The 25,715-nt window shown below is 45.9% G+C and overlaps 1 protein-coding gene across 5 annotated transcripts in view; it reads left to right on the forward strand.

The window, feature by feature from the left end:
- DNM2 (dynamin 2) overlaps positions 1-25,715 on the forward strand; it is a 184,674-nt gene that overhangs the window by 79,720 nt on the left and 79,239 nt on the right. For 2 of the 5 annotated variants that reach the window (XM_063931416.1, XM_063931419.1), the window contains exons 11-20: positions 10,501-10,587; positions 11,062-11,132; positions 12,527-12,553; positions 15,599-15,650; positions 16,343-16,354; positions 19,284-19,397; positions 20,880-20,989; positions 21,183-21,294; positions 22,233-22,397; positions 23,265-23,500. In XM_063931416.1, coding sequence (XP_063787486.1) covers positions 10,501-10,587; positions 11,062-11,132; positions 12,527-12,553; positions 15,599-15,650; positions 16,343-16,354; positions 19,284-19,397; positions 20,880-20,989; positions 21,183-21,294; positions 22,233-22,397; positions 23,265-23,500 — 986 coding nt within the window. The remainder of the gene's footprint in view (positions 1-10,500; positions 10,588-11,061; positions 11,133-12,526; positions 12,554-15,598; positions 15,651-16,342; positions 16,355-19,283; positions 19,398-20,879; positions 20,990-21,182; positions 21,295-22,232; positions 22,398-23,264; positions 23,501-25,715) is intronic. The other 3 variants (XM_063931417.1, XM_063931418.1, XM_063931420.1) reach the window with 3 other exon arrangements.

The raw sequence follows: 25,715 nt of genomic DNA on the forward strand, positions 1-25,715 counted from the left end.
TTGCTCGCTGGATTTGTAGTACGATTCAGCTTGCACATTCTGTGGCAGGCCTGCCACAGCCAAAATCGGTAAAAGCCCACTCCACAAGGAAGGTGGTTTCTTCTTGGGCGGCTGCCCGAGGGGTCTCGGCATTACAACTCTGCCGAGCGGCTACGTGGTCGGGGGAGAACACGTTTGTAAAATTCTACAAATTTGATACCCTGGCTAAGGAGGACCTGGAGTTCTCTCATTCGGTGCTGCAGAGTCATCCGCACTCTCCCGCCCGTTTGGGAGCTTTGGTATAATCCCCATGGTCCTTTCAGGAACCCCAGCATCCACTAGGACGATAGAGAAAATAAGAATTTACTTACCGATAATTCTATTTCTCGGAGTCCGTAGTGGATGCTGGGCGCCCATCCCAAGTGCGGATTATCTGCAATAATTGTACATAGTTATTGTTACCTAAATCGGGTTATTGTTGTAGGGAGCCATCTTTCAGAGGCTCCTCTGTTATCATACTGTTAACTGGGTTTAGATCACAGGTTGTACGGTGTGATTGGTGTGGCTGGTATGAGTCTTACCCGGGATTCATAAATCCTTCCTTATTGTGTACGCTCGTCCGGGCACAGTATCCTAACTGAGGCTTGGAGGAGGGTCATAGGGGGAGGAGCCAGTACACACCACCTGATCATAAAGCTTTACTTTTTGTGCCCTGTCTCCTGCGGAGCCGCTATTCCCCATGGTCCTTTCAGGAACCCCAGCATCCACTACGGACTCCGAGAAACAGAATTATCGGTAAGTAAATTCTTATTTTTTATTTTTTTAAACCCTTTCCCCACATTAGTGCTGCGGCTGTTTGCTTGGTTCTGCAGTGTCCTAATACATACAGTAGTGGGACCTATGCTGGCTGGCTGGCCGGACTCTCTAATAACCACAGAAGGAAGGGACTTAAGTCTAGAATTAAGCTCCTGGCTGTTGATAGGCTGAGGCATTCTTCTGAGAATGGGTACCGGAAAGAACGTCTAGCTGTGAGTTGTTTAATCAAATGGTCACAGATTACGGAAACTCACCAGCAGAGGTCGTCAGTAAATGGAAGTTTCAGGGCTTTGCTGGTTAAAGCAAACAGTGGAGATATACCCAACAGAGTTCTAGTGTGAGGCAAGAGACTTTAAACAATAACGTTATACATTTCAAAACACTTTATTAGAATATTGTCAAGTTCAGAGCCCCTCTGCTTTTTCCTGCAGATCACACATTGTAAAATCGTACTATTTCTCTTCCACAAGTATAAATTCAGTGAAAATTGGATTTAAGATCCTTCTTGATTGATCTGTCTTTTAGTAGAGGAGTGAAGTATGTTTGCAGCATTAGTACCAAATGCAGTAGTGTGTGGGATGCTGAGAGTCCCAAGATTTTGGCGACTTAGCTGATAAATTAAAGCAGCAATGTCGCTTTAAATATATCTGCTAACTCGCTGAAATCTTGGGACTTTCAGAATCCTGCCCTCTATTACATTTGACCACAAGATATTGAATTTGGCATATATGTGTGTGAAATTATATCCGTCACTTGTTTGCCCTCCCCGCACCCTTCTTCCTCTGTCACCTACTAACTGTATCCTATTGTTTTACTGTCTGTCACTCCTTCTTTTTCTTCCCTCTGCTTTGCTCCTCCCCCGCCTGTGACATCACTGGGTCAGAGGGCATCGCTTCAAACAGAAGGGTAAACGTCCAATAATATCTCCATTTGAGAGTGTATTCAAAACTGGTAATTAAAGATGTATGTATCAAGACATTGGTGTGCTGTGTAATAGGGCAGTGGATTTATAATGTCTCCATGTGTGGGGGAAAAATACTGCCCTGGTATCTCTTGGTTCACCTATAGCTATGGAAAGCATAATGTTCCTCCTAATAGTCATATATGCGTTTCCCCATTTGCAAATGCTGGTTGCAAGGAACGTTTCTGTGTAAGTATCTTTGTGCAAAGGGGATCAGTACGAAATCCCGCTGGACAGGATCCCGGCGGTTGAAATACCGACACCGGAATCCCGACCAGCAGAATCCCGACAGGGGTGGCGAAAGGAACATATCTGGTCTACATACATAAACGCTGATGAAGAGGAATTCCTGTCCCATTGTTGTATTGGGCTGCACCTGTACATATGTCCTTCAAAGCACAAAATCCAACATTAAAGACTGTGTGCCCCCTAATAGGGGTGCAACAGAAGGTGGATGAACGTATGGATCTAGAAGTCTTCACTTTGCTGTGTCTTGATACATATATTTCCATCGTAGATATTTGTACAGTATATTCTCCGTATAGCTGTATACCTTATTGCAGTGGTTCTCAAACTCGGTCCTCAGGACCCCCCACAGTACATGTTTTGCAGGTCTCCTCACAGAATCGCAAGTGAAATAATTAGCTCCACCTGTGGACCTTTTAAAATGTGTCAGTGAGTAATTAATACACCTGTGCACCTGCTAGGTTACCTGCAAAACATGCACTGTGTGGGGTCCTGAGGACCGAGTTTGAGAACCTCTGCCTTATTGCATCTGTTCACTCTGGTCATCTGAAATTCCACTTACTACTATTCTACTTGTGACCATTCATTGGTGCTTCCGTTGGGCTGTTAATCGTTTGCATTTATCCCTGTTTCATCATCCTTGGGTATCATATATTTACCGAATCCACGCTTATTATTTTGCTTCCCATCCTCCTAACGTTTATTTCAGGTCGAGCTTCAATGATGTCTGGAGCTGACATGGGGGCACGTCACCCAGGCCATCTGTGGCCACCTCCAGCTTCGTCGCTGGCCTAGGATCTGTGTGTTTTGTGTCCCTTGCTTGAGGTCCCAGACATGCAAAAAAAAAAAAAAAAGGCACCTATAGTAGCTTCCATGCTTTGGCCACCATATCCCCTTTACTCTCCCACCTAATGGGATGCGTGTGCCATATTCACCTTCACGTGCTAAATACTTTCACTGGGAGAAAATCTTACCACTGAAATATGCAAACTGGTGCAAACTGCACACATTTGCGTCCGGTCGGCTGTGCGGGATTCCGGCTGAACTCTGACTTTTTTTTTTCTCTGACGTCCTAGTGGATGCTGGGAACTCCGTAAGGACCATGGGGAATAGACGGGCTCCGCAGGAGACTGGGCACTCTAAAAGAAAGATTAGGTACTATCTGGTGTGCACTGGCTCCTCCCACTATGACCCTCCTCCAGACCTCTGTTAGATTTCTGTGCCCGGCCGAGCTGGATGCACACTAGGGGCTCTCCTGAGCTCCTAGAAAGAAAGTTTATTTTAGGTTTTTTATTTTACAGTGAGACCTGCTGGCAACAGGCTCACTGCATCGAGGGACTAAGGGGAGAAGAAGCGAACCTACCTGCTTGCAGCTAGCTTGGGCTTCTTAGGCTACTGGACACCATTGGCTCCAGAGGGATCGACCGCATGGAACTGTCTTGGTGTTAGTTCCCGGAGCCGCGCCGCCGTCCCCCTTACAGAGCCAGAAGCAAGAAGAGGTCCGGAAAATCGGCGGCAGAAGACTTCGGTCTTCACCAAGGTAGCGCACAGCACTGCAGCTATGCGCCATTGCTCCTCATGCACACTTCACACTCCGGTCACTGAGGGTGCAGGGCGCTGGGGGGGGCGCCCTGAGGGCAATATATGACACCTTGGCTGGCAAATCTACATCATATATAGTCCTAGAGGCTATATAGATGTAAAATTACCCCTGCCAGTATTCCACAAAAAGCGGGAGAAAGTCAGTTGAAAAAGGGGCGGGGCTTCTCCCTCAGCACACTGGCGCCATTTTCTCTTCACAGTGCAGCTGGAAGACAGCTCCCCAGGCTCTCCCCTGTAGTTTTCAGGCTCAAAGGGTTAAAAAGAGAGGGGGGGCACAAAATTTAGGCGCAATATTGTATATACAAGCAGCTATTGGGAAAAATTCACTCAATATAGTGTAAATCCCAAAATTATATAGCGCTCTGGTGTGTGCTGGCATACTCTCTCTCTGTCTCCCCAAAGGGCTGTGTGGGGTCCTGTCCTCAGTCAGAGCATTCCCTGTGTGTGTGTGCGGTGTGTCGGTACGGCTGTGTCGACACGTTTGATGAGGAGGCTTATGTGATGGCAGAGCAGATGCCGATAAATGTGATGTCGCCCCCTGTGGGGCCGACACCAGAGTGGATGGATAGGTGGAAGGTATAAACCGACAGTGTCAACTCCTTACATAAAAGGCTGGATGACGTAACAGCTGTGGGACAGCCGGCTTCTCAGCCCGCGCCTGCCCAGGCGTCTCAAAGGCCATCAGGGGCTCAAAAATGCCCGCTCCCTCAGATGGCAGACACATGTCGACACGGAGTCTGACTCCAGTGTCGACGAGGTTGAGACATATACACAATCCACTAGGAACATCCGTTACATGATCCCGGCAATAAAAAATGTGTTACACATTTCTGACATTAACCCAAGTACCACTAAAAAAGGGTTTTATGTTTGGGGAGAAAAAGCAGGCAGTGTTTTGTTCCCCCATCAAATGAGTGAATGAAGTGTGAAAAAGCGTGGGTTCCCTCGATAAGAAACTGGTAATTTCTAAAAAGTTACTGATGGAGTACCCTTTCCCGCCAGAGGATAAGTTACGCTGGGAGATATCCCCTAGGGTGGATAAGGCGCTCACACGTTTGTCAAAAAAGGTGGCACTGCCGTCTTAGGATACGGCCACTTTGAAGGTACCTGCTGATAAAAAGCAGGAGGCTATCCTGAAGTCTGTATTTACACACTCAGGTACTAGACTGAGACCTGCAGATAGTGCTGCTGCAGCGTGGTCTGTAACCCTGTCAAACAGGGATACTATTTTGCGAACATAAGACGTCGTCTTATATATGAGGGATGCACAGAGGGATATTTTGCCGGCTGGCATCCAGAATTAATGCAATGTCCATTCTGTCAGGAGGGTATTAGAGACCCGACACTGGACAGGTGATGCTGACTTTAAAAGGCACATAGAGCCTTATAAGGGTGAGGAGTTGTTTGGGGATGGTCTCTGGGACCTCGTATCCCCAGCTGTTGCTGTGAAGAAAATTTTTTACCTCCGGTTTCCTCACAGCCTAAGAAAGCACTGTATTATCAGGTACAGTCCTTTCGGCTTCAGAAAAGCAAGCTGGTCAAAGGCGCTTCCTTTCTGCACAGAGACGAGGGAAGAGGGAAAAAGCTGCACCAGTCAGCCAGTTCCCGGAATCAAAATTCTTCCCCCGCTTCCTCTGAGTCCACCGCATGACGCAGGGGCTCCACAGGCGTAGCCAGGTACGGTGGCGGGCCGCCTCAAAAATTTCAGCGATCAGTGGGCTCGCTCACAGGTGGATCCCTGGATCCTTCAAGTAGTATCTCAGGGGTACAAGCTGGAATTCAAGGCGTCCCCCCCCCCCCCCCCCCGCTGTTTCCTCAAATCTGCCTTGCCGACAACTCCCTCAGGCAGGGAGGCTGTGCTAGAGGCAATTCACAAGCTGTATTCCCAGCAGGTGATAGTCAAGGTGCCCCTACTTCAACAAGGACGGGGTTACTATTCCACACTGTTTGTGGTACCGAAACCGGACGGTTCGGTGAGACCCATTTTAAATTTGAAATCCTTGAACACATACATAAAAAAATTCAAGTTCAAGATGGAATCGCTCAGGGCGGTTACTGCAAGCCTAGAGGAGGGGGATTACATGGTATCCCTGGACATCAAGGATGCTTACCTACATGTCCCCATTTACCATCCTCACCAGGAGTACCTCAGATTTGTGGTACAGGATTGCCATTACCAATTCCAAACACTGCCGTTTGGACTGTCCACGGCACCGAGGGTCTTTACCAAGGTAATGGCAGAAATGATGATACTCCTTCGAAAAAAGGGAGTTTTAATTATTCCGTACTTGGACGATCTCCTTATAAAGGCGAGGTCCAAGGAGCAGTTGTTGGTCGGAGTAGCACTATCTCGGGAAGTGCTACAACAGCACGGATGGATTCTATACATTCCAAAGTCACAGCTGGTTCCTACCACACGCCTACTGTTCCTGGGGATGGTTCTGGACACAGAACAGAAAAAAAAGTGTTTCTCCCGCAGGAGAAAGCCAAGGAGCTGTCATCTCTAGTCAGAGACCTCCTGAAACCAAAACCGGTATCGGTGCATCACTGCACACGAGTCCTGGGAAAAATGGTAGCTTCTTACGAAGCAAAATTACATTCGGCAGGTTCCATGCAAGAACCTTTCAGTGGGACCTCTTGGACAAGTGGTCGGGATCGCATCTTCAGATGCATCGGCTGATAACCCTGTCTCCAAGGACCAGGGTATCTCTACTGTGGTGGCTGCAGAGTGCTCATCTTCAAGAGGGCCGCAGATTCGGCATACAGGACTGGGTCCTGGTAACCACGGATGCCAGCCTTCGAGGCTGGGGGGCAGTCACACAGGGAAGAAATTTCCAAGGACTTTGGTCAAGTCAGGAGTCGTCCCTACACATAAATTTTTTGGAACTGAGGGCCATTTACAATGCCCTAAGTCTGGCAAGGCCTCTGCTTCAAAACCAGCCGGTACTGATCCAATCAGACAACATCACGGCAGTCGCCCATGTAAACCGACAGGGCGGCACAAGAAGCAAGATGGCGATGGCAGAAGCCACAAGGATTCTCCGATGGGCGGAAAATCACGTCTTAGCACTGTCAGCAGTGTTCATTCCGGGAGTGGACAACTGGGAAGCAGACTTCCTCAGCAGACACGACCTACACCCGGGAGAGTGGGGACTTCATCCAGAAGTCTTCCAACTGTTGGTGAACCGCTGGGAAAGGCCACAGGTGGACATGATGGCGTCCCGCCTAAACAAAAAACTAGATATTGCGCCAGGTCAAGGGACCCTCAGGCAATAGCTGTGGACGCTCTAGTGACACCGTGGGTGTACAAGTCGGTTTATGTATTCCCTCCTCTGCCTCTCATACCAAAGGTACTGAGAATAATAAGAAAACGAGGAGTAAGAACGATACTCGTGGTTCCGGATGGGCCAAGAAGAGCTTGGTACCCAGAACTTCAAGAAATGATATCAGAGGACCCATGGCCTCTACCGCTCAGACAGGATCTGCTACAGCAGGGGCCCTGTCTGTTCCAAGACTTACCGTGGCTGCGTTTGACGGCATGGCGGTTGAATTCCGGATCCTAAAGGAAAAGGGCATTCCGGAAGAAGTCATTTTTACGCTGATAAAAGCCAGGAAAGAAGTAACCGCAAACTATTATCACCGTATTTGGTGAAAATATGTTGCGTGGTGTGAGGCCAGGAAGGCCCCAACAGAGGAATTTCAGCTGGGTCGTTTTCTGCACTTCCTACAGTCAGGGGTGACTATGGGCCTAAAATTGGGTTCCATTAAGGTCCAGATTTCGGCTCCGTCGATTTTCTTCCAGAAAGAACTGGCTTCACTGCCTGGAGTTCAGACATTTGTAAAGGGAGTGCTACATATTCAGCCCCCTTTTGTGCCTCCTGTGGCACCTTGGGATCTCAACGTGGTGTTGAGTTTCTTAAAATCACATTGGTTTGAGCCACTTAAAACTGTGGATTTGAAATATCTCACGTGGAAAGTGGTCATGTTATTGGCCTTGGCTTCGGCCAGGCGTGTATCAGAATTGGCGGCTTTGTCATGTAAAAGCCCTTATCTGATTTTCCATATGGATAGGGCAGAATTGAGGACTCGTCCCCAGTTTCTCCCTAAGGTGGTATCAGCTTTTCACTTGAACCAACCTATTGTAGTGCCTGCGGCTACTAGGGACTTGGAAGATTCCAAGTTACTGGACGTAGTCAGGGCCTTAAAAATTTATATTTCCAGGACGGCTGGAGTCAGGAAAACTGACTCGCTTTTTATCCTGTAGGCACCCAACAAAATAGGTGTTCCTGCTTCTAAGCAGACTATTGCTCGCTGAATTTGTAGCACAATTCAGCTGGAGCATTCTGCGGCTGGATTGCCGCATCCTAAATCAGTAAAAGCCCATTCCACAAGGAAAGTGGGCTCATCTTGGGCGGCTGCCCGAGGGGTCTCGGCTTTACAATTTTGCCGAGCTGCAACTTGGTCAGGGGCAAACACGTTTGCTAAATTCTACAAAATTGATATCCTGGCTGAGGAGGACCTTGAGTTCTCTCATTCGGTGCTGCAGAGTCATCCGCACTCTCCCGCCCGTTTGGGAGCTTTGGTATAATCCCCATGGTCCTTACGGAGTTCCCAGCATCCACTAGGACGTCAGAGAAAATAAGATTTTACTCACCGGTAAATCTATTTCTCGTAGTCCGTAGTGGATGCTGGGCGCCCATCCCAAGTGCGGATTGTCTGCAATACTTGTATGTAGTTATTGCCTAACTAAGGATTATTGTTGAGCCATCTGTTGAGAGGCTCAGTTATATTTCATACTGTTAACTGGGTATAGTATCACAAGTTATACGGTGTGATTGGTGTGGCTGGTATGAGTCTTACCCGGGATTCAAAATCCTTCCTTATTGTGTCAGCTCTTCCGGGCACAGAGGAGCCAGTGCACACCAGATAGTACCTAATCTTTCTTTTAGAGTGCCCAGTCTCCTGCGGAGCCCGTCTATTCCCCATGGTCCTTACGGAGTTCCCAGCATCCACTACGGACTACGAGAAATAGATTTACCGGTGAGTAAAATCTTATTTTAAGGGGCAATCTCTTACAAGGCATGGTTTAGCCTTGTAAGTGATTGTCCCTTTAAAAAACTAACCAGTTTGGCCGGCATCCCGCATGGACACCGTACTCGGGCAGCATTAGATACCGCCGTTGGTGTTACACTAATCAGAACTAGCTGGTTACATTTTGGATACATTTCTAAGTTTACATTGGGGTCGATTCAATTCACCGACAGTTGAATAGCGCCGGGAATTAGCTCCCGGCGCTATTCAATTCAGCTCAAGTTAAGTCGGCGAATGCCCGTTCTCCCGGACCTAACAGGTTGATTTGTCGGGAGAATGGGCATTCTCCGACTTAACTCCCCGGCGTGATGCTGATTCCCGACAGAATCAGCATCGCGCCGGCCGCGCGTCAGCACTTTTGTCAGATTTCCTCTCTCATCCCCCGGGAGTGAGAGAAGAATTCCCGACAATTGAGTGTCACTTGGCGCTGTATTGAATAGCGCTGGGAGCTAATTCCCAGCGCTATTCAACTGTCGGTGAATTTAATCGACCCCTTGTTTTCTAAGACACAGCTTTGGGCAAAATCATCTTATTTTTGGCTTTTTTGTTTTGCTTAAATATACCTCTAGTCATATTTATTCCAATAGGATATCTATTCTAGATATTCATACCAAAGTGTTACCAAAAAGTAAGCTCTATCTCATAATTTATCATTTTTATTATTAACAGTTTCATGTAGAGCGCCGTAAATTCCATTGCGCTTTACAATCTATTTATCCAGAAAGTTATGTTTGTGTGGCTGGGATTGGATTTAAGGAACTACCATGAAAAAGTTTCACTTGTGACCTAAGTAGTTGCTGTAGTGGGGGCAATGCATTTCTCTGTGATGTGTCTTCTCTTATTCTGCCCCATACCCCTAGGGTTGCATGGAAAATGTAGCAAAGACTACTTACCGTAATGAGTGGTAATCTGTCCAGCTGGACTTCCAGGCGGCATGTCGCAGAGAATTGAATTGCGCCCAGTGTGTGTGTCTTTCATTCATACAGTTAATTAAGACATAGCAGTAGAACCTAAAATCTGAACTGAAAACATTTATATACAGACTGCATTACCAAATGCAAGTTTTAAAGCTCTGTATATATTAGAACATGTTTCTCAAGTTGCTTGGTAATGTATGGTGTGTTTTATATGTAGTGTGTTCTAGTTTAAGTCACTTATTGTCCAAATGTGTTCTTAGGCGATGAGAACTTCCCTCCCACATTACAGTATTAACGGCTTCTAAATTGTACTTAATTTTTAATACTGTTCCTACTTGTACATTTCTGGTTGTATATTTGTTGCATTTATATCTTGAGGTTTAACAGTGCATAAAATGAGGAATTAAAAACTAATTCTAATTAGGGTTTCTAATGACTGCTTTCCTGCCATTGAAAATGGATTAGATGTGAACCGTGCCGGAATTCACTCCTCTATAAGTAAAGCATGGATGACTGATATGTAAGCAGGGGGCGTTGCTTGTAGTAACCAATTAGTTTTTAGCTTTCATAGTCTAAGCTGTCTAGGTCTGGTATCTATAGGAAAGGCCACCTCCTGTTTACATATCTAAACTATGGTTTATGACTAGTGAGACATGCTCTTTGTGAGGCTATAGGTGTGTGTTGGTCATGTGATGTCTGGCATGTCTGTGTTTCCCATTATTAATCTCCTGTACCATCGTCTCACTCATGCATGCTGAAACTTAAGGAGATTGCTAAGAAGATGCTGCAGAGCCAATATGTACAGTCAACTAAATGCTATTAAGTGTGAAGGAAATAAGATTGGGTGAATTGTGCACTATAGGGACTATCTGTTTCTCCCCCATGTAGCTGGCTTCCTACCCAAGGCTCAGAGAAGAGAGTGAGAGGATTGTCACAACGTACATCCGGGAGAGAGAAGGAAAAACAAAGGAGCAGGTAAGTAATAACTCTGCCGGAATATTCCTAGAACAGACCTAAGTTGTCTGTTAAAAAACAAATAAAAAACAAATTGCTCGTAGTTTTCAATGGAGGTCAGTATGTAGTTCTCCACCAGTGTCATGTAATAGGCTGTACAATGGAGTGTAGTTCTCCACCAGTCTCATAATGGTCTGTACAACTAATGCATGTAGTTCTCCTCCAGACTCATGTACTATTCTGTCCAGAACTTAATAAATGTTAATCAATAATGGGCCTAACTATAGGTTGGTATTTAGTTCTTAGCGTTTATGTGGAATATACCTAATGCCAGATGACCCATATCTGATTGTGAACTCATGATGGGTGCTAGTATAGGAGTGGACCCATTAGCTCATCATAGCTGAGGATGTGGTAAACGATAATGACAGGTGATCTGTTGCAACTGGGGCTCCTTCCAGCATCAGATATAGCCTCTCTCTTCTGTGCCCACAGATCCTCCTACTAATAGACATCGAGCTGTCTTACATCAACACTAATCATGAAGACTTCATCGGATTCGCCAAGTAAGTTCCCGGCGCCCCAGAGGTCACAGCTATGAGCAGCCCGCATGAGGCTTCTCTACAACGACTGCATGGAAATGACTTGTATTCTGTTTTTATAACAATCTTGTTGTAAACCGTAGATGAACTAAAATGTTGAGTGTAAAAGTGGCTAATAACCCTTTTAAGTGGTTTTATATTAACAAAATGCCATGAGAAAGCATCCGGAACATTTGTCAACATTGGTGCATAGGGAGACGGGTTGTTATGCGTGTAGCAACCAGTCAGACCTGTATTGCTAGTGGAGTTTAGGAAAAGCTGATCACTTTTTCAGTTCAGTACCCAATGCTTCGGCCATAAGCCTATGGGAGTTTGTAACCGCACCTGATCTGCGCTGTCACCCTGAAAGGTAACTAGGTGAGATATAAAGTGCTTCCCTGAGCTACACTGATGTTACCAAGGCTTTAGACTTCATATGTGGTAGCATAAACTGTAAATAATCTCCCCAATTATCATTTTATTTTTTTAAAATGAAGATTGCTATCTTTTCTTTTTAGCATTATGCTGGAAGGGAAACAAAAAGGAAGGATACCCAGTTTAGGTGAAGAGGGGATGGCTTGCTTAGGTCTTTTGCTTCAGCTGTGAGATGTTTGTGTAATGTACCCTGTTGCCTGTACACAGTGGAAGCAGCCTAGTTAGGGATTTAATTAGTGACATCACTGATGTACTTTGGAATACAAATGGTGGAAGCAGACATTTTGTGGGCGGAGCCAGTTCACATTCTCCTCAGAAACTGTGACTATACTCTGGCCCTACACATCTCAAAGTTGTCCCTGGCTCTTAGTGAATGGAAAGGGCACATTCTCACGAACATTGGTACAGGTCACAAAATGGCTGCCGCTGCTCTGAGTGGCTGATGGGTAAAACGTTAATAGGCCATGTGCTATCATTTAGCCAATCTTAAGTCAATTTAAATGACAAAAGGTTGGAAAGTCATTAATAAATAGGAGGGCTTTTTTTCTATGCACATTTTGTAGAGATCAATGTGAATGGTGTGGTTTTCTCTTTACGAAACTGGCTGTTATGGTGCATATTGTTATATATTTTCTGCTGTAATTGGGTCCCAGTGTCTGTAACTCCTAACTCTGTGAAATAGTCCAGTTGTTGCTTGAGAGTGTAGTTTGTGTGTGCAGCCATCTTGTTTGTGCAGCACCATTGCTCTTGCCCCGCTCATGCTTGCTTTAGCTCACTCTTCCCTGTTGCTGGTTGTCTCACACTGTCTTCCTCTCCACAGTTTACTCCTCTCTCCAGTAATTTCTTTCCTGTGTTTTTCTTCTCACTGTCACTTTTGACCTGCACTCTGTCTCTTTCTGCATCCTCACGATCATCGTTCGCTCCCCCATTCTTTCACAACCCAGCTGTTATACCGAGCAGCACATCCCAGGGTGGGTATTCAATATACGTTCTACATGTGTGTGAATGTATTACATGTGTCTGAGTACTTGTGTAGAATACATAAATGTCAGATCAGTTTCATTTGTGTTTATAGATTCATAATCCCTGTGACCTCTGTAAATCTACTCCCATCAATGTGCATTGCTTGCACAATGTGGTGGCCGGCCATTTTGTGGGCTGAACAAGCATTCATAAAAATCCAGTGTTGCTGCACTCCAAAATATCATATTGTAACTTAGTGAATGCCATTTTGTGGGAGAAACCAGTGTAAAATCATGTGTCAGTAGGCGGTAATCTCATGTTCAGTCACAAAATGGCTGCCTGCACTCTAAATAGTTGAACAGTACACTTTAAGCCATCTTAGAGATACCTAGTAATGATGTTGCTATTACATGAGCAGAGAATGTGTCCCCAGTTAACGCCTAGAATGATGTTGCTGGATTGAAATTGAGAAAATACCTGGGACACAGAGGAAATCTCATTAACTAGAGTACTGAGTGGTGGTTAGGTTCCCCATGCCTACCTTTTGTGTCACCAATGGAAGACATAGTCCTTGGAGGTAACAAATGTACAGTGCATCCAGAAAGTATTCACAGCGCTTCACTTTTTTCCACATTTTGTTATGTTACAGCCTTATTCCAAACTGGAATAAATTGTTTCCCTCAATATTCTACACACAATACCCCATAATGACAATGTGAGAGAAGTTTTTTTTTTTTTCAGATTTTTGCAAATTTATTAAAAATAAAAAACTAAGAAATCGCATGTACATAAGTATTCACAACCTTTGCTCAATACTTTGTTGTTGGACCTTTTGCAGCAATTACAGCCTCAAGTCTTTTTGAATATGATGCCACAAGCTTGACACACCTAGATTTGGGCAGTTTCGCCCATTCCTGTTTGTAGCACCTCTCAAGTTCCATCAGGTTGGATGGGACGCGTCGGTACACAGCCATTTTCAGATCTCTCCCGAGATGTTCAATCGGATTCAAGTCTGGGCTCTGGCTGGCCCACTAAAGGGCAGTCAGAGTTGTCCTGAAGCCATTCCTTTGATATTTTAGCTGTGTGCTTAGGGTCGTTGTCTTGCTGAAAGATGAACCATCACCCCAGTCTGAGGTCAAGGGCACTCTGGAGCAGGTTTTCATCCAGGATGTCTCTGTACATTGCTGCATTCATCTTTCCCTCTATCCTGACTAGTCTCCCAGTTCCTGCCACTGAAAAACATCCCCACAGCATATGATTCTGCCACCACCATGCTTCACTGTAGGGATGGTACTGGCCTGGTGATGAGCGGTGCCTGGTTGACTCCAAACATGATGCCTGGCATTCACGCCAAAGAGTTCAATCTTTTGTCTCATCAGACCATGTTCATTTTGGCAAACTCCAGGCAGGATGCCATGTGCTTTTTACTAAGGAGTGTCTTCCGTCTGTCCACTCTACCATACAGGCATGATTGGTGGATTGCGGCAGAGATGGTTCTCCTTCTGGAAGGTTCTCCTCTCTTCAGAGGAATGCTGTAGCTCTGACAGAGTGACCATCGGGCTCTTGGTCATAGAATTTGTCGGCAGATAAGAACCACTTGGCCCATCTAGTCTGCCCCTTTTTTTTTTTATATTATTTTTATCTCTAACCTTATTTGATCCTTATTTCTTTGTAAGGATATCCTTATGTCTATCCCATGCATGTTTAAATTGCTCTACTGTCTTAGCCTCCCATCAGAGGTGGTAGAGGCTATTCCACTTGTCCACTACCTCCCTGACTAGGGCCCTTCTCCCCCGGTCGCTCAGTTTAGACGGCTGGCCAGCTCTAGGAAGCGTCCTGGTGGTTCCGAACTTCTTCCATTTACCAATGATGGAGGCCACTGTGCTCATTGAGACCTTCAAAGCAGCAAATATTATTCTGTACCCTTCCCCAGATTTGTGCCTCGAGACAGTCCTGTCTCGGGGGGTCTACAGACAATTCCTTTGACAGCGTGGTTTGTACTCAGACATGCGCTGTCAAGTGTGGGAGCCTATATAGACAGGTGTGTGCCCTTCCAAATCATGTCCAGTCAACTGAATTTACCACAGGTGGACTCCAATTAAGCTGTAGGAACATCTCAAGGATGATCAGTGGAAACAGGATGCACCTGAGCTCAATTTTGAGCATCATGTAAAAGGCTGGGAATACTTATGTACATGGGATTTCTTAGTTTTTTATTTTTAATAAATTTGCAAAAATCTCAAAACTTTTTTCACGTTGTCATTATGGGGTATTGTGTGTAAAATTTTGAGGGGAAAAAAATGAATTATTCCATTTTGGAATAAGGCTGTAACATAACAAAATGTGAAAAAAAGTGAAGCGCTGTGAATACTTTCTGGATGCACTGTATACCTGCAGCCATGTTGCCTTGGGATGGGTTAAGATGCCGGCAGTTGGAAACTCGACAGGGTCAGGACACAGACCCCGGCATCCCGGCCGTAAGTATAGCAGGGGGATTTGGGTGTACACGCCACTTGGGAATGGGGTAGGTTAGGGTTAGGCTGTGGGGAGGGGGGTTAAGTTTAGGCACTAAGGGGGAGGGTTAGGGTTAGACTGTGGGGAAGAGGGAGGTTAGGATTAGGCTGCGGGAAGGGAGGGTTAGTGTGTAGGAGAGAGGGGAGAACATACTGTACTTACCTCGTCCTGTTGGGATTTCAAACATCGGGATGCCGGCGACAGTATTGTGACCGCCAATATCCCATCCACCGGTCAGTTATACTGAACCCATTGCCTTAGAACCTCTCTGCAAAGTCCCACGATGTCAGTAGCTATTTACCAGCTATTGCTTTCTGGATACTGGGATTTGTGATATCCCCCCTGGTGACAATCTCCTCCTTCTGATAACTCTCCTGTAGAATGACCTGTGTGGTTCTATTCTTTTTAGGTGATTATTAGACATGGTCATTATTCATGTTCAGCATTGTTGATTTGTCTACAGCCTTGCAATATAGGGATTGAGAATTAGGCTATAACCTCTCAAGCCACTATAACCCTGATCCTGCTCTATTTTCCAGTGCACAGCAGAGAAGCACGCAGCTCAACAAGAAGCGGGCTGTTCCAAACCAGGTAAAGCACAGGCGCGGCAGGGTCTCCTGTCCCTAGCACAGCCCCATGCTCACGCTTGTTAGGGCGCCAGTGACCGCACCTTAGACGTTAACAGCTGTGTGCACCTAGCCTTGTTAGCCACTTGTGCCCAGGGCACCTTCCAATACAATAATCCTGGCGATTTTCAAGACATGCTGATTTAAGGAGCTCGTGGAGACTGGTGCTTGACATGCTGCATATTCAGGACACGCCCGGGAGCCCATTTAAGTGACTAGAAAGCTTCCTGTATATGAGATTAGGGTATAGTGATACTCTGGAACCCACAGCGTACCGTGTTCCTCACACTCTTGTCTCTGACCTCCTTACACGCGTTCTCCAACAAACTCATTAAACTCTACTGCGTTCTCTACACAGCATTGCATGTGCATTTTAATATTAAAATCGGCATGTACAGATAATTTTCCCACTGACTTTTTTTCTTATTTTACTCTGTTTTGTTGTTGGTATGATGGGATTTTAATATTAACTGTATATTAATTGCATGTAATTTTTTCCCCTTTCTCCTTGTTGCTGCTCTTCCGTTCTGTGTTTACACTCCATCCATCCTTCATTCTCTTTCCATAACTCTTTTCCCATAAAACTTCCTCTCTGTTTTTGCACTGTACTGTACTCCCGCATCACTCTAATCTTGTGGCTCCTTATCCTAAACTCAGGGGGAGATATTGGTAAGTACTTGCTAAGTGTGAGTAGCCATGCTTTGGTCAGAAAAAGAAAACCCACTTCAACCAATGGTACAAATTATATTTATATATTTATGATGGGGAAAAAAAGGCAACTTAAAACTTAGTTCATTTTTAGGATTTGGCCCTTTGTCTTTTTTTAATTAAATTGATAAAGTATTTTATTTGTACTCTATTCCAATTTTAGAGAACATTTGAACCTTATTTAAGTCAAGCCATTCTCGTCCACAAGTCACCAAAGTGGTTGAACGTTGGGACAGATGTATTAAGGCTGGAGAAGTGATGAAGCAGTGATAAGTGGAAGGTGATAATGCACCAGCCAACCAGCTCCAATATGTAAATTGACAGGAGGTGATTGGCTGGTTCGTTATCACCTTCCACTTATGACTGCTTTATCACTTCTCCAGACTTTATACATCTGCCCCATTATGCTAGATTACAGACAAAGAACGGGCAGTGCCTCCTGGCTTGAAGGGTCTTGAATCTTGATAGTTACTCTGAATCAGTGAATGTGGAAGTAATGGCTTCTAGTTACTGGACAGAAATAGCTTAACTTGAGTCAGTGTGCTGCTGCTAGGTCTCTAGACTATTAATTGACCTTGACAAATTACCTAATTTCAAAATTTTCCCGACCAGTTGACCTTATGGGTAGTATTGGGTTAGACAGTGCTTTCATTTTGGAGTTTGGTGGGAGTCCCAGTAGGTTTGATGGAGTAACCCGACTTACTGTTATATTAGGAGGGGTTAGTGGGTCCAAGTTAAAATCACCTTATTGTATTTGCCTTATGTTAACATGATCTCATTCAACAAGTACCACCCACATTTTATTACATTATTATTATTATTATTATATGGATGACTTATGGATTACTTTCTGTAAACCGCATACTGCTCTGGACATACTTATCCACACTTATTATAGAAGCACTCTTCTTAAACATTACTTATTTCAATATCTCTTCCTGTGAGGGTTAGGCTTTATGAGGGGATGGTAAGGGTTAGCCTGCTGAAGGCAATGGTTATTGTTAGGCTGCGGGAAGAGTGAGTTAGGGTTAGCCTGCCAAATGCGATGGTTAGGGTTAGGCTGCAGGAGGCGTGGGTAAGGATTAGCCTGTTGAATGCGACGGTTAGGGTTAGGCTGCAGGAGGCGTGGGTTAGGATTAGCCTGTTGAATGCGACGGTTAGGGTTAGGCTGCAGGAGTAGTAGGTTAGGATTAACCTGTTGAATGCGATGGTTATGGTTAGGCTGCAGGAGGCATGGGTTAGGATTAGCCTGTTGAATGCGATGGTTAGGCTGCGGGAGGAGTGAGTTAGGGTAGGAATACTCACCAAAATTTGTCTGGATTCTGCTGTCAGTATTGTGACCGCCTGGATGGTGACCACCAGGATATTGTACTCAACCCGTTGAGTGTAGTTGCCTCATAATTAGGTGTATCCCTAATACAACCAGACTACTGCGTATCTGTACACTGGAATACTTGTTTTACTTGTTTTCCTACACAAGCTTTCCCAGTACAGACCTCTATGTGAAATTAGTCCCAGTGGGAAGTGTGGTTTGCTTTCAATGGCTAACAAGTGGTTTGTCTTGTTGCAAGCTGAAATAAGGACATGCTTTGAAGTTGTAACATTTTCTGCCTGTGGCACCCCTCTATCTTACCTGGTTTACACTGTGCCAACTATCGCTTGCCCGGGACTGTTATTCTGCAGCCAATCAGATAAACAATATTCTATATGTGCATGATTCATCAGGATCAATATCTCCACAAAACGCAGGGTTGGGGAACTGATTATAGTGTCACTGCTGCTAACGGATGCGTTTATGGTCATATATGTGAGGTTATTGATCTGAAAGGGAACGATACGAATGCTTTGGTGTTGGGTTTAAATTTTTGATTATTATTATGATTATTTTTTATTTTGCTTGTTATGTTAGATGTATGTAGAAATGATTATGTGCTATGTGTGTAGGCCCCTGTGTGTTCTGCAAATTAGCCACACCCACGTATGTGGCCCTCATAGTGACTGCTTGCGCTTAGTGTAGGTGACCGGTTGTCCTTCTTTTTTTTTTAAAAAATTGTATTCTTGGATATGAAAATACAGTGGCTGATATACTTCCAACAGGATGTAGTCATGTTACCGGCAGCCTGGATCCCTGTGGTAAGCATACCGACGCCGGGATCCTGACCGCCAGAATGCTGTCAGGGGGCCCAGGGCTATTCCCATAGAATGGGAGTAGAACCTGTGGCGAGCCACCGAGCCCGCAGGGAGCTTTGTTTCGGTCGCCGCCCCCCCCCCCCCCCCCCCCCAGTCGGCATTCTGGCTGCCGGGATCCCAGTGTCTGTATGCTGGCCGCCGGGAACCTGACCACCGGTCACCCAACCCACTTCTAACACCCCACCAGATCACCAATGCGTGTTAATTGTTCTAAGCGTAAGGCTAAGGCCAAAAATTACAAAAAAAAATAAATTGTATCGCTATGTACACACAGGCCATAGTTAAAGACATTTCTCATGGGCTTGTTTTTGACAAGTTATCAGAGACATGATGGACGCTCAGGTCGAGGGCCTTGACTGCAGCGCAACTAAAATAAAAATTGTCCCTGTAGTGAATAGGATTTATGTGCATAGCACCTATGTAGGTTTTCCTGTGCATCGTGCTTCTGTAGGTTTACCATGGGCCCATCTGACATAAGTAGTGTTAATATAAAGATCATTTGTGCCCGTTTAAAATCTTCAAGTGACAATATGGCCTCTTCCAAGCCACCAGTATCGCCCGCAGCCGTTTCTAAAGGGAAAGTATTAGGCTGCATATAGAACCCGCATAATGGATTCTTGCTGCCTGTCTTTTGTTTCCCTTCTCCCATCCCCCATTTTCTACTTTTTTTTTTTCCCCCCCCCCCTCTGTCTCCTTGCAGGTCATCAGGAGAGGCTGGCTAACCATCAACAACATAAGTATCATGAAAGGAGGCTCCAAGGAGTACTGGTTTGTGCTCACAGCAGAGTCCTTGTCCTGGTATAAAGACGATGAGGTAAAACTGGACACAGGGGTCTGACAATGTTTTTATTTTGCGGTTACAGTTCACATCCATGACTTTTACATATTATGATGACGATATACATAGCTATGCATCTGTGTATGTTCGGCATGCAGCGACTGTTGCTCCTGTAGACGTTTTTTGTGTCTCTCTCTCATCTGTCGTTGTCCATCCCAGTTTAACCAGTGTGTAGACTACTGTTCACATTCAATCCAACGAACACGTAGTCTGAACACTGGGAGAACGGGGCCAGCCATATGTAACCAGTCACTCTCTGTATCCCACAAGTTCAGTTCCAGCCGCTCAGGAAAATTCCTTGCAACTTCCTGTGCTTGGCGTAGCTGCAGAATAGTCAAAGCTTTGTGCCCCTCGGACAGCCAGATGTGCGTCTGTCTCTTTGTAACCTCACATTACATTCTCTAGTGATTAGCCTAGCCCTGTAAATACCATGCGCATTAGCCCTATATATCTTACTGTTCAGAGTCTCCCTGTTACATATATCCATATCTACACCCAGCTGCCAGACACTCTTATCGGTGGCCTTTAGTGGCCAGCCACTATCCACAGCTTCCTATTTAACCCTAGGTAAACCATATGGCATTTCTATCGCCCTCCCTGCACATTTAGGTATGCACTACTTCCCATACCCCGTAACCGTGTATCTTATTCATTCTCATACATACAGCACTGCAATCTTCTACCCGTTCCCCTTTTTCCCATTTGCACCATGCAGTAATCGGCACACACAGCAATATTCTTACCCTCATCCGAAGCAAGTTTTATCCCCCCCCTCGCAAGTATGTTGCATTGTCTGGTATTAAACAAACTGACTATGCGTACACCAGCTTTGTAACCCCTCTCCTGACCCCATCCCCAGTTACAGATCTTACCAGCTTTCCCTAAATCTGCCGTGGACGGATGAGCCGTGCGATCCCAGGGATATCCAGGCTGCTGTGACGTGGCATTGATATGCTGTGAGCCTCCTCGGGAGCACATTTGTGGTTCTGCAGGAAGTGAGAGAGGAGGGGTTAGGAGGCTGGGGGGGCCCTACATCCAGCACCTTCCTTGGGCCAAAAATCCTCCCAGACACTTAAACTGTTCCAGATGTTGCATTTCTAGCCGAAACATAAGTTCCATTCCTTTTAACTCCTCACACTCCTGTCTAGCTAGGCGTGCGCTGGTCAGCGCCATTGCGGCCGGGCCAGTTGATGAAAGTCCTCTATTTAAGTTTATGTTTAATAGTTTGGATAACTATTACACACTAACATAAAAAGCACCACATTTCTGTACTGCTTAGCGCCTTGAAAGTGTAAATGCAAAGCATCGTAAACTGTAAGCCGCACATCTATAAGCCGTTCTTCCCTATTCCTGTTCCATTAGATAATGGGGATGTGAATTGTTAAAAAGACTTGGTACATGTGCAAGTTTCCTTTCCAAATGCTCATACAGTGCTCAGCTCTGCTCTGCCCTCTGCAGGAGAAAGAGAAGAAATACATGCTGCCCCTTGATAATCTGAAGATCCGAGATGTAGAGAAGGGATTCATGTCCACAAAACATATTTTTGCCATTTTCAACACAGAACAGCGGTGAGTAGCAGAGGTGGGGGCTCTTCTGTCCGGTAACTTGGCGCATGTCCTGGCTTTAGGTGGTGTTTTAGGGAGTGGCATGTGCCTGACACATTGCATGATGCATGGGTACCATGTAATTCTAAAGGATGGCCTCCTTCCATGCAGTATTGTCAAGAATCTAGACATATGTACTGCCCATTTGTCATTTCAGTAATGTATATAAGGATTTGCGTCAGATAGAACTCGCTTGTGATTCTCAAGAAGATGTGGATAGCTGGAAAGCATCATTCCTCCGAGCTGGAGTTTATCCTGAAAAAGATCAGGTAAATGGACTGCTCCAGTGTATTGTGTGTTATGGTTATTATTGTGTGTTATGGTTTCTTATTGTCTGAGAGTGAATGCCTTGTCATGGGGTTTGTTGACGCCTGTTCATGGGTTGTAGAATATGACCAGTAGGGCCTGTCATCTTATGTCTGCTCTGGTGGGTGGTTGGGGTGGGGAGGAAGAGAGCAGGTTGCTGCTACAGTCACTGGGTGTGAGGAGAGTGGAATGCCTGCCACAGCAGTCATTGGAGGGGGAGGCGCAGGGGTGGGGGGGTATGAAGAGGAGGAGGAGAGCAAGTTCCTCTGCTGCAGGCCCTTACTGTGATGAGTGGAATGCCTGCCACAGCAGTCATTGGAGGGGGAGGCGTGGGGGTAGGGGGGTAGGAAGAGGAGGAGGAGAGCAAGTTCCTCTGCTGCAGGCCCTTACTGTGATGAGTGGAATGCCTGCCACAGCAGTCATTGGAGGGGGAGGCTCGGGGGGGGGGGTTTGGGGTAGGAAGAGGAGGAGGAGAGCGAGTTCCTCTGCTGCAGGCCCTTACTGTGATGAGTGTAATGCCTGCCACTGCAGTCTTTGGGGGAGTGGTGAGGAGGAGAGCGGGCTGCTGCTGCAGTCACTGTAGGTGTGAGGTAGAGGCTGGACTGATGATGCACTTAGTGTGTGGAGAGGGTGGGTTACCGCTGCAGTCTCTGGGTGTTGGGTGAGTGGGGTAGATGTGGAGTCGCAGAGTGTGGGGATGGAGGGCTGCCGTGGCAGTCATTGTGTTTGTGGAATGGGAACGGTTTCTGATGTTTGACGCACGGATTACTGCTGCAGTCATGCTGTGATAGGAGCGTGGACTTCAGCAAGGTGTGAGTGTACCTTCCATATATCACATGCATAAACGGTGGCTTTTACTTATTGGCATGAAACAGATCATTTCTCTCCTCTTGACTTCCAGACGGAGAATGATGAAGAAGTCCAGGAAAATACGTTTTCCATGGATCCACAACTGGAGAGACAAGTGGAGACCATCCGGAACTTGGTGGACTCTTACATGGGAATAGTCAACAAATCCATCCGTGACTTAATGCCAAAGACCATAATGCACCTTATGATCAATAATGTGAGCAGACTGTAATCTATCGCCGCATATTAGGGGAATAAGCGCTGGGCTTTTCCTCGCAGAATATGTCCATCTAACTCACGAGTTTTACACCATAATATGAACGCAACGTTTCTAACCAGTTCCTATTACGCAAATATGCAATTCCAAACCTGATTTATTATATATGCAAATCGCACTATTTCATTCAATTAGCCCTTTTATGTTTCTAGTGTAATGTATATAGGAAAATAGAAAGATTTTTGGCTTTTGTGAATGATCAGAAGTAGACCAGTTAAAGTGGCAGAGAGTTCTCAATTACTGATCGAGATAAAGTATACAGCGGACCGCATTTTGCTTTATTGGAGCTGTTATGTGTCAGGAGCCCCGGTATCACGCCATGCTCTGACTCATAATTACCACTACACCAAATAATGATCCTCTGCTAATCCTTTGGATCACTATCAAGCATGACGGAAAGTGTGCTAAGAAGTTGATCACTGTCGGCCTTTTTGTGCGGTCATCTTTCACCTCGAATAGGCTGGAATGCAATCCTGGGCATCTTGATAAAAACGATCAAGTAGTGTTACCTGTCACCGTTGCATAGCTAAATAGAACGGTCATCCTGCTGTTCAACTCTCTGGCCAATAGACAAGATCGTCCAATGGGCGGCTACCTTTTCAGCTAGCTGTCTTCACGAGCAGATGATTGCCAAATGTTTTGTCTGCTGATAACACACACAGACAGACAGAAGTGTCGCTTGTAGAGTTGTGGGTTTTATTTAATATTTTTCTCTTTGTTGAGCTGATGTATTATTTCTCATGGATGGGTTCATCCCATCGCACCGGAATTTGGTCACCTGGTAATTTTCCCCTTCCTGGTCTGCAGGCAAAAGACTTCATCCACTCGGAGCTGCTGGCGTACCTGTACTCCTCCACCGACCAGAACAGCCTAATGGAGGAGTCTGCAGACCAGGCGCAGCGACGAGACGAGATGCTGAGAATGTACCACGCACTGAAAGAGTCTCTGAACATCATTGGCGACATTACCACTAGCACAATCTCCACCCCGGTCCCCCCACCAGTGGATGACACCTGGCTGCAGAACCAGAACAGTGGACACAGGTTAGTATCTCATAGGATGGTTTGTACATGGGTGAGAATACTTATCCTACTGTATAAATGAAGGTCATAGTGAGTCTCTCTATATGTGAATATCTGTATTGCAGGTTGCCAAAAGCAATAAGTGATTGCAAACCATAGAGAGCTAGGAAGGGATTACATCAGCATAGATTTCCTCATGGTATATCCTGGCAGAGAGCGCACAGTGGCCAATGCTGCAACATCCGATCTATGGGGATCACCGCTGCTTCTGCAATACAGGGCGCGTTGTGCAGACTGCTCTCCACTGACTTCATCTCATCCTCCCCACATGCCCCTGTCCTTATTGGAAGGTGGGGCTCTTTGCTTGCCCCCACACGCATGCTATGACATCTGCACTCTCTTCACCAGAGCACATTAACCTGTCCTCCTGGTATTGTCGCACCGCAGAGTCCGAATTCTGCGGAGGGATAAAGCCACCAGTCCCAGGGGTCAGCTGTAACACCCCTCCACTTACACTTCCAGTAGAAAGGAGACCTGGTGGCCAGCACCTATAAGTTCTCCCCAGTGAGTGTCAGGTGACCATTGTGTCGCACTTTGGGTTCAGAAAAGGATGCAGGTGTTGTGTATAGGCGCCAAAGAAACATTTGTTTTAAATCTCCCTGTAAGAATCTTATTTCATACATAAAAAGGTGCATAATAAGTAATGATGGGTTTAGTAGCTTTCTTTGATCTGATGGTTGCACTGATGACCATGGAGAATGATATGGGAAATTAGCTAATCCATGCTGATTCACAATTTCAATAGATAAATGAGGGCAGAAATGACATAGCATATATCGCTGGTAACAGTGCAGGTCATTGACTAGATTAACTTATGATTGAGACCAGATTTCTACATCCTGAATTACCAGACATTCAAGAAAAGGCAAGAATCTGCAGTTTCCCTCCCTCTGAAACATGTTCAAATATGGTTTCTCTAGTATCCCATAAGGGATATTTGGGAGACTTAGTACGATGGGGTATAGATGGGGTCCAAAGGAGCCGGTGCACTTTAAATTTCTTCGCTGGGTGTGCTGGCTCCTCCCCTCTATGCCCCCTCCCACAGGCAGTTTAGAAAAAAGTGCCCTCAGGAGAGGAAGCACATCTCTGCAGCTCCAGAGAGTTTTCTTCAATTAATTTTAAACTTTTATTTCTAGAGGATGCTGGGGACTCTGCAAGGACCATGGGGTATAGACGGGCTCCGCATGAGACATGGGCACTATAAAGAACTTTAGATGGGTGTGCACTGGCTCCTCCCTCTATGCCCCTTCTCCAGACCTCCGTTAGATCCTGTGCCCAGAGGAGACTGGGTGCATTACAGGGGAGCTCTCCTGAGTTTCTCTGAAAAGAATTTTGTTAGGTTTTTTTATTTTCAGGGAGCACTGCTGGCAACGGGCTTCCTGCATCGTGGGACTGAGGGGAGAGAAGCAGACCTACTTAAGTGATAGGCTCTGCTTCTTAGGCTACTGGACACCGTTAGCTCCAGAGGGTCGGAACGCAGGTCTCACCCTCGCCGTTCGTCCCGGAGCCGCGCCGCCGTCCCCCTCACAGAGCCGGAAGATAGAAGCCAGGTGAGTATCAGAAGAAATAAGACTTCAAAGGCGGCTGAAGACTTCAGATCTTCTCTGAGGTAACGCTGCGCGCCATTGCTCCCACATACGGCAGGCACTGGAGGGTGCAGGGCGCAGGTTGGGCGCCCTGGGCAGCAATATTAAACCTCTTGGGACTGGCTAAAGTATATAGGTATACTGGGGAGGCAGTATATAAGATAATCCCCCGCCAGGATTGTGAATTTGAGCGGGACCGAAGCCCGCCGCTGAGGGGGCTTGGCTTGATACTCCAGCACTAACCAGCGCCATTTTCTCCACAGCACACTGCAGAGAAGCTGGCTCCCCGGACTCTCCCCTGCTGAACACGGTGACAGGGGGCAAAAAAGAGGGGGAGGGGGGCACATTAGATTGGCGCAGTGAGTGTATATACATATATTGGTATAAAAGCGCTGCTTAACTGGGAATTATGTTTCCAGAGTCAGGTGGCGCTGGTGTGTGCTGGCATACTCTCTCTCTGGGGTAAATTTACTAAGGTGGGAGTTCTATTTAAGATGGGATGTTGCCCATAGCAACCAATCAGATTGTATTTCTCATTTATCTAGCACCTTCTAGATGATGATATCTGGAATCTGATTGATTGCTATGAG

Source organism: Pseudophryne corroboree, chromosome 6 (assembly GCF_028390025.1).
Source record: "Pseudophryne corroboree isolate aPseCor3 chromosome 6, aPseCor3.hap2, whole genome shotgun sequence".
NCBI lineage: Eukaryota > Metazoa > Chordata > Amphibia > Anura > Myobatrachidae > Pseudophryne > Pseudophryne corroboree.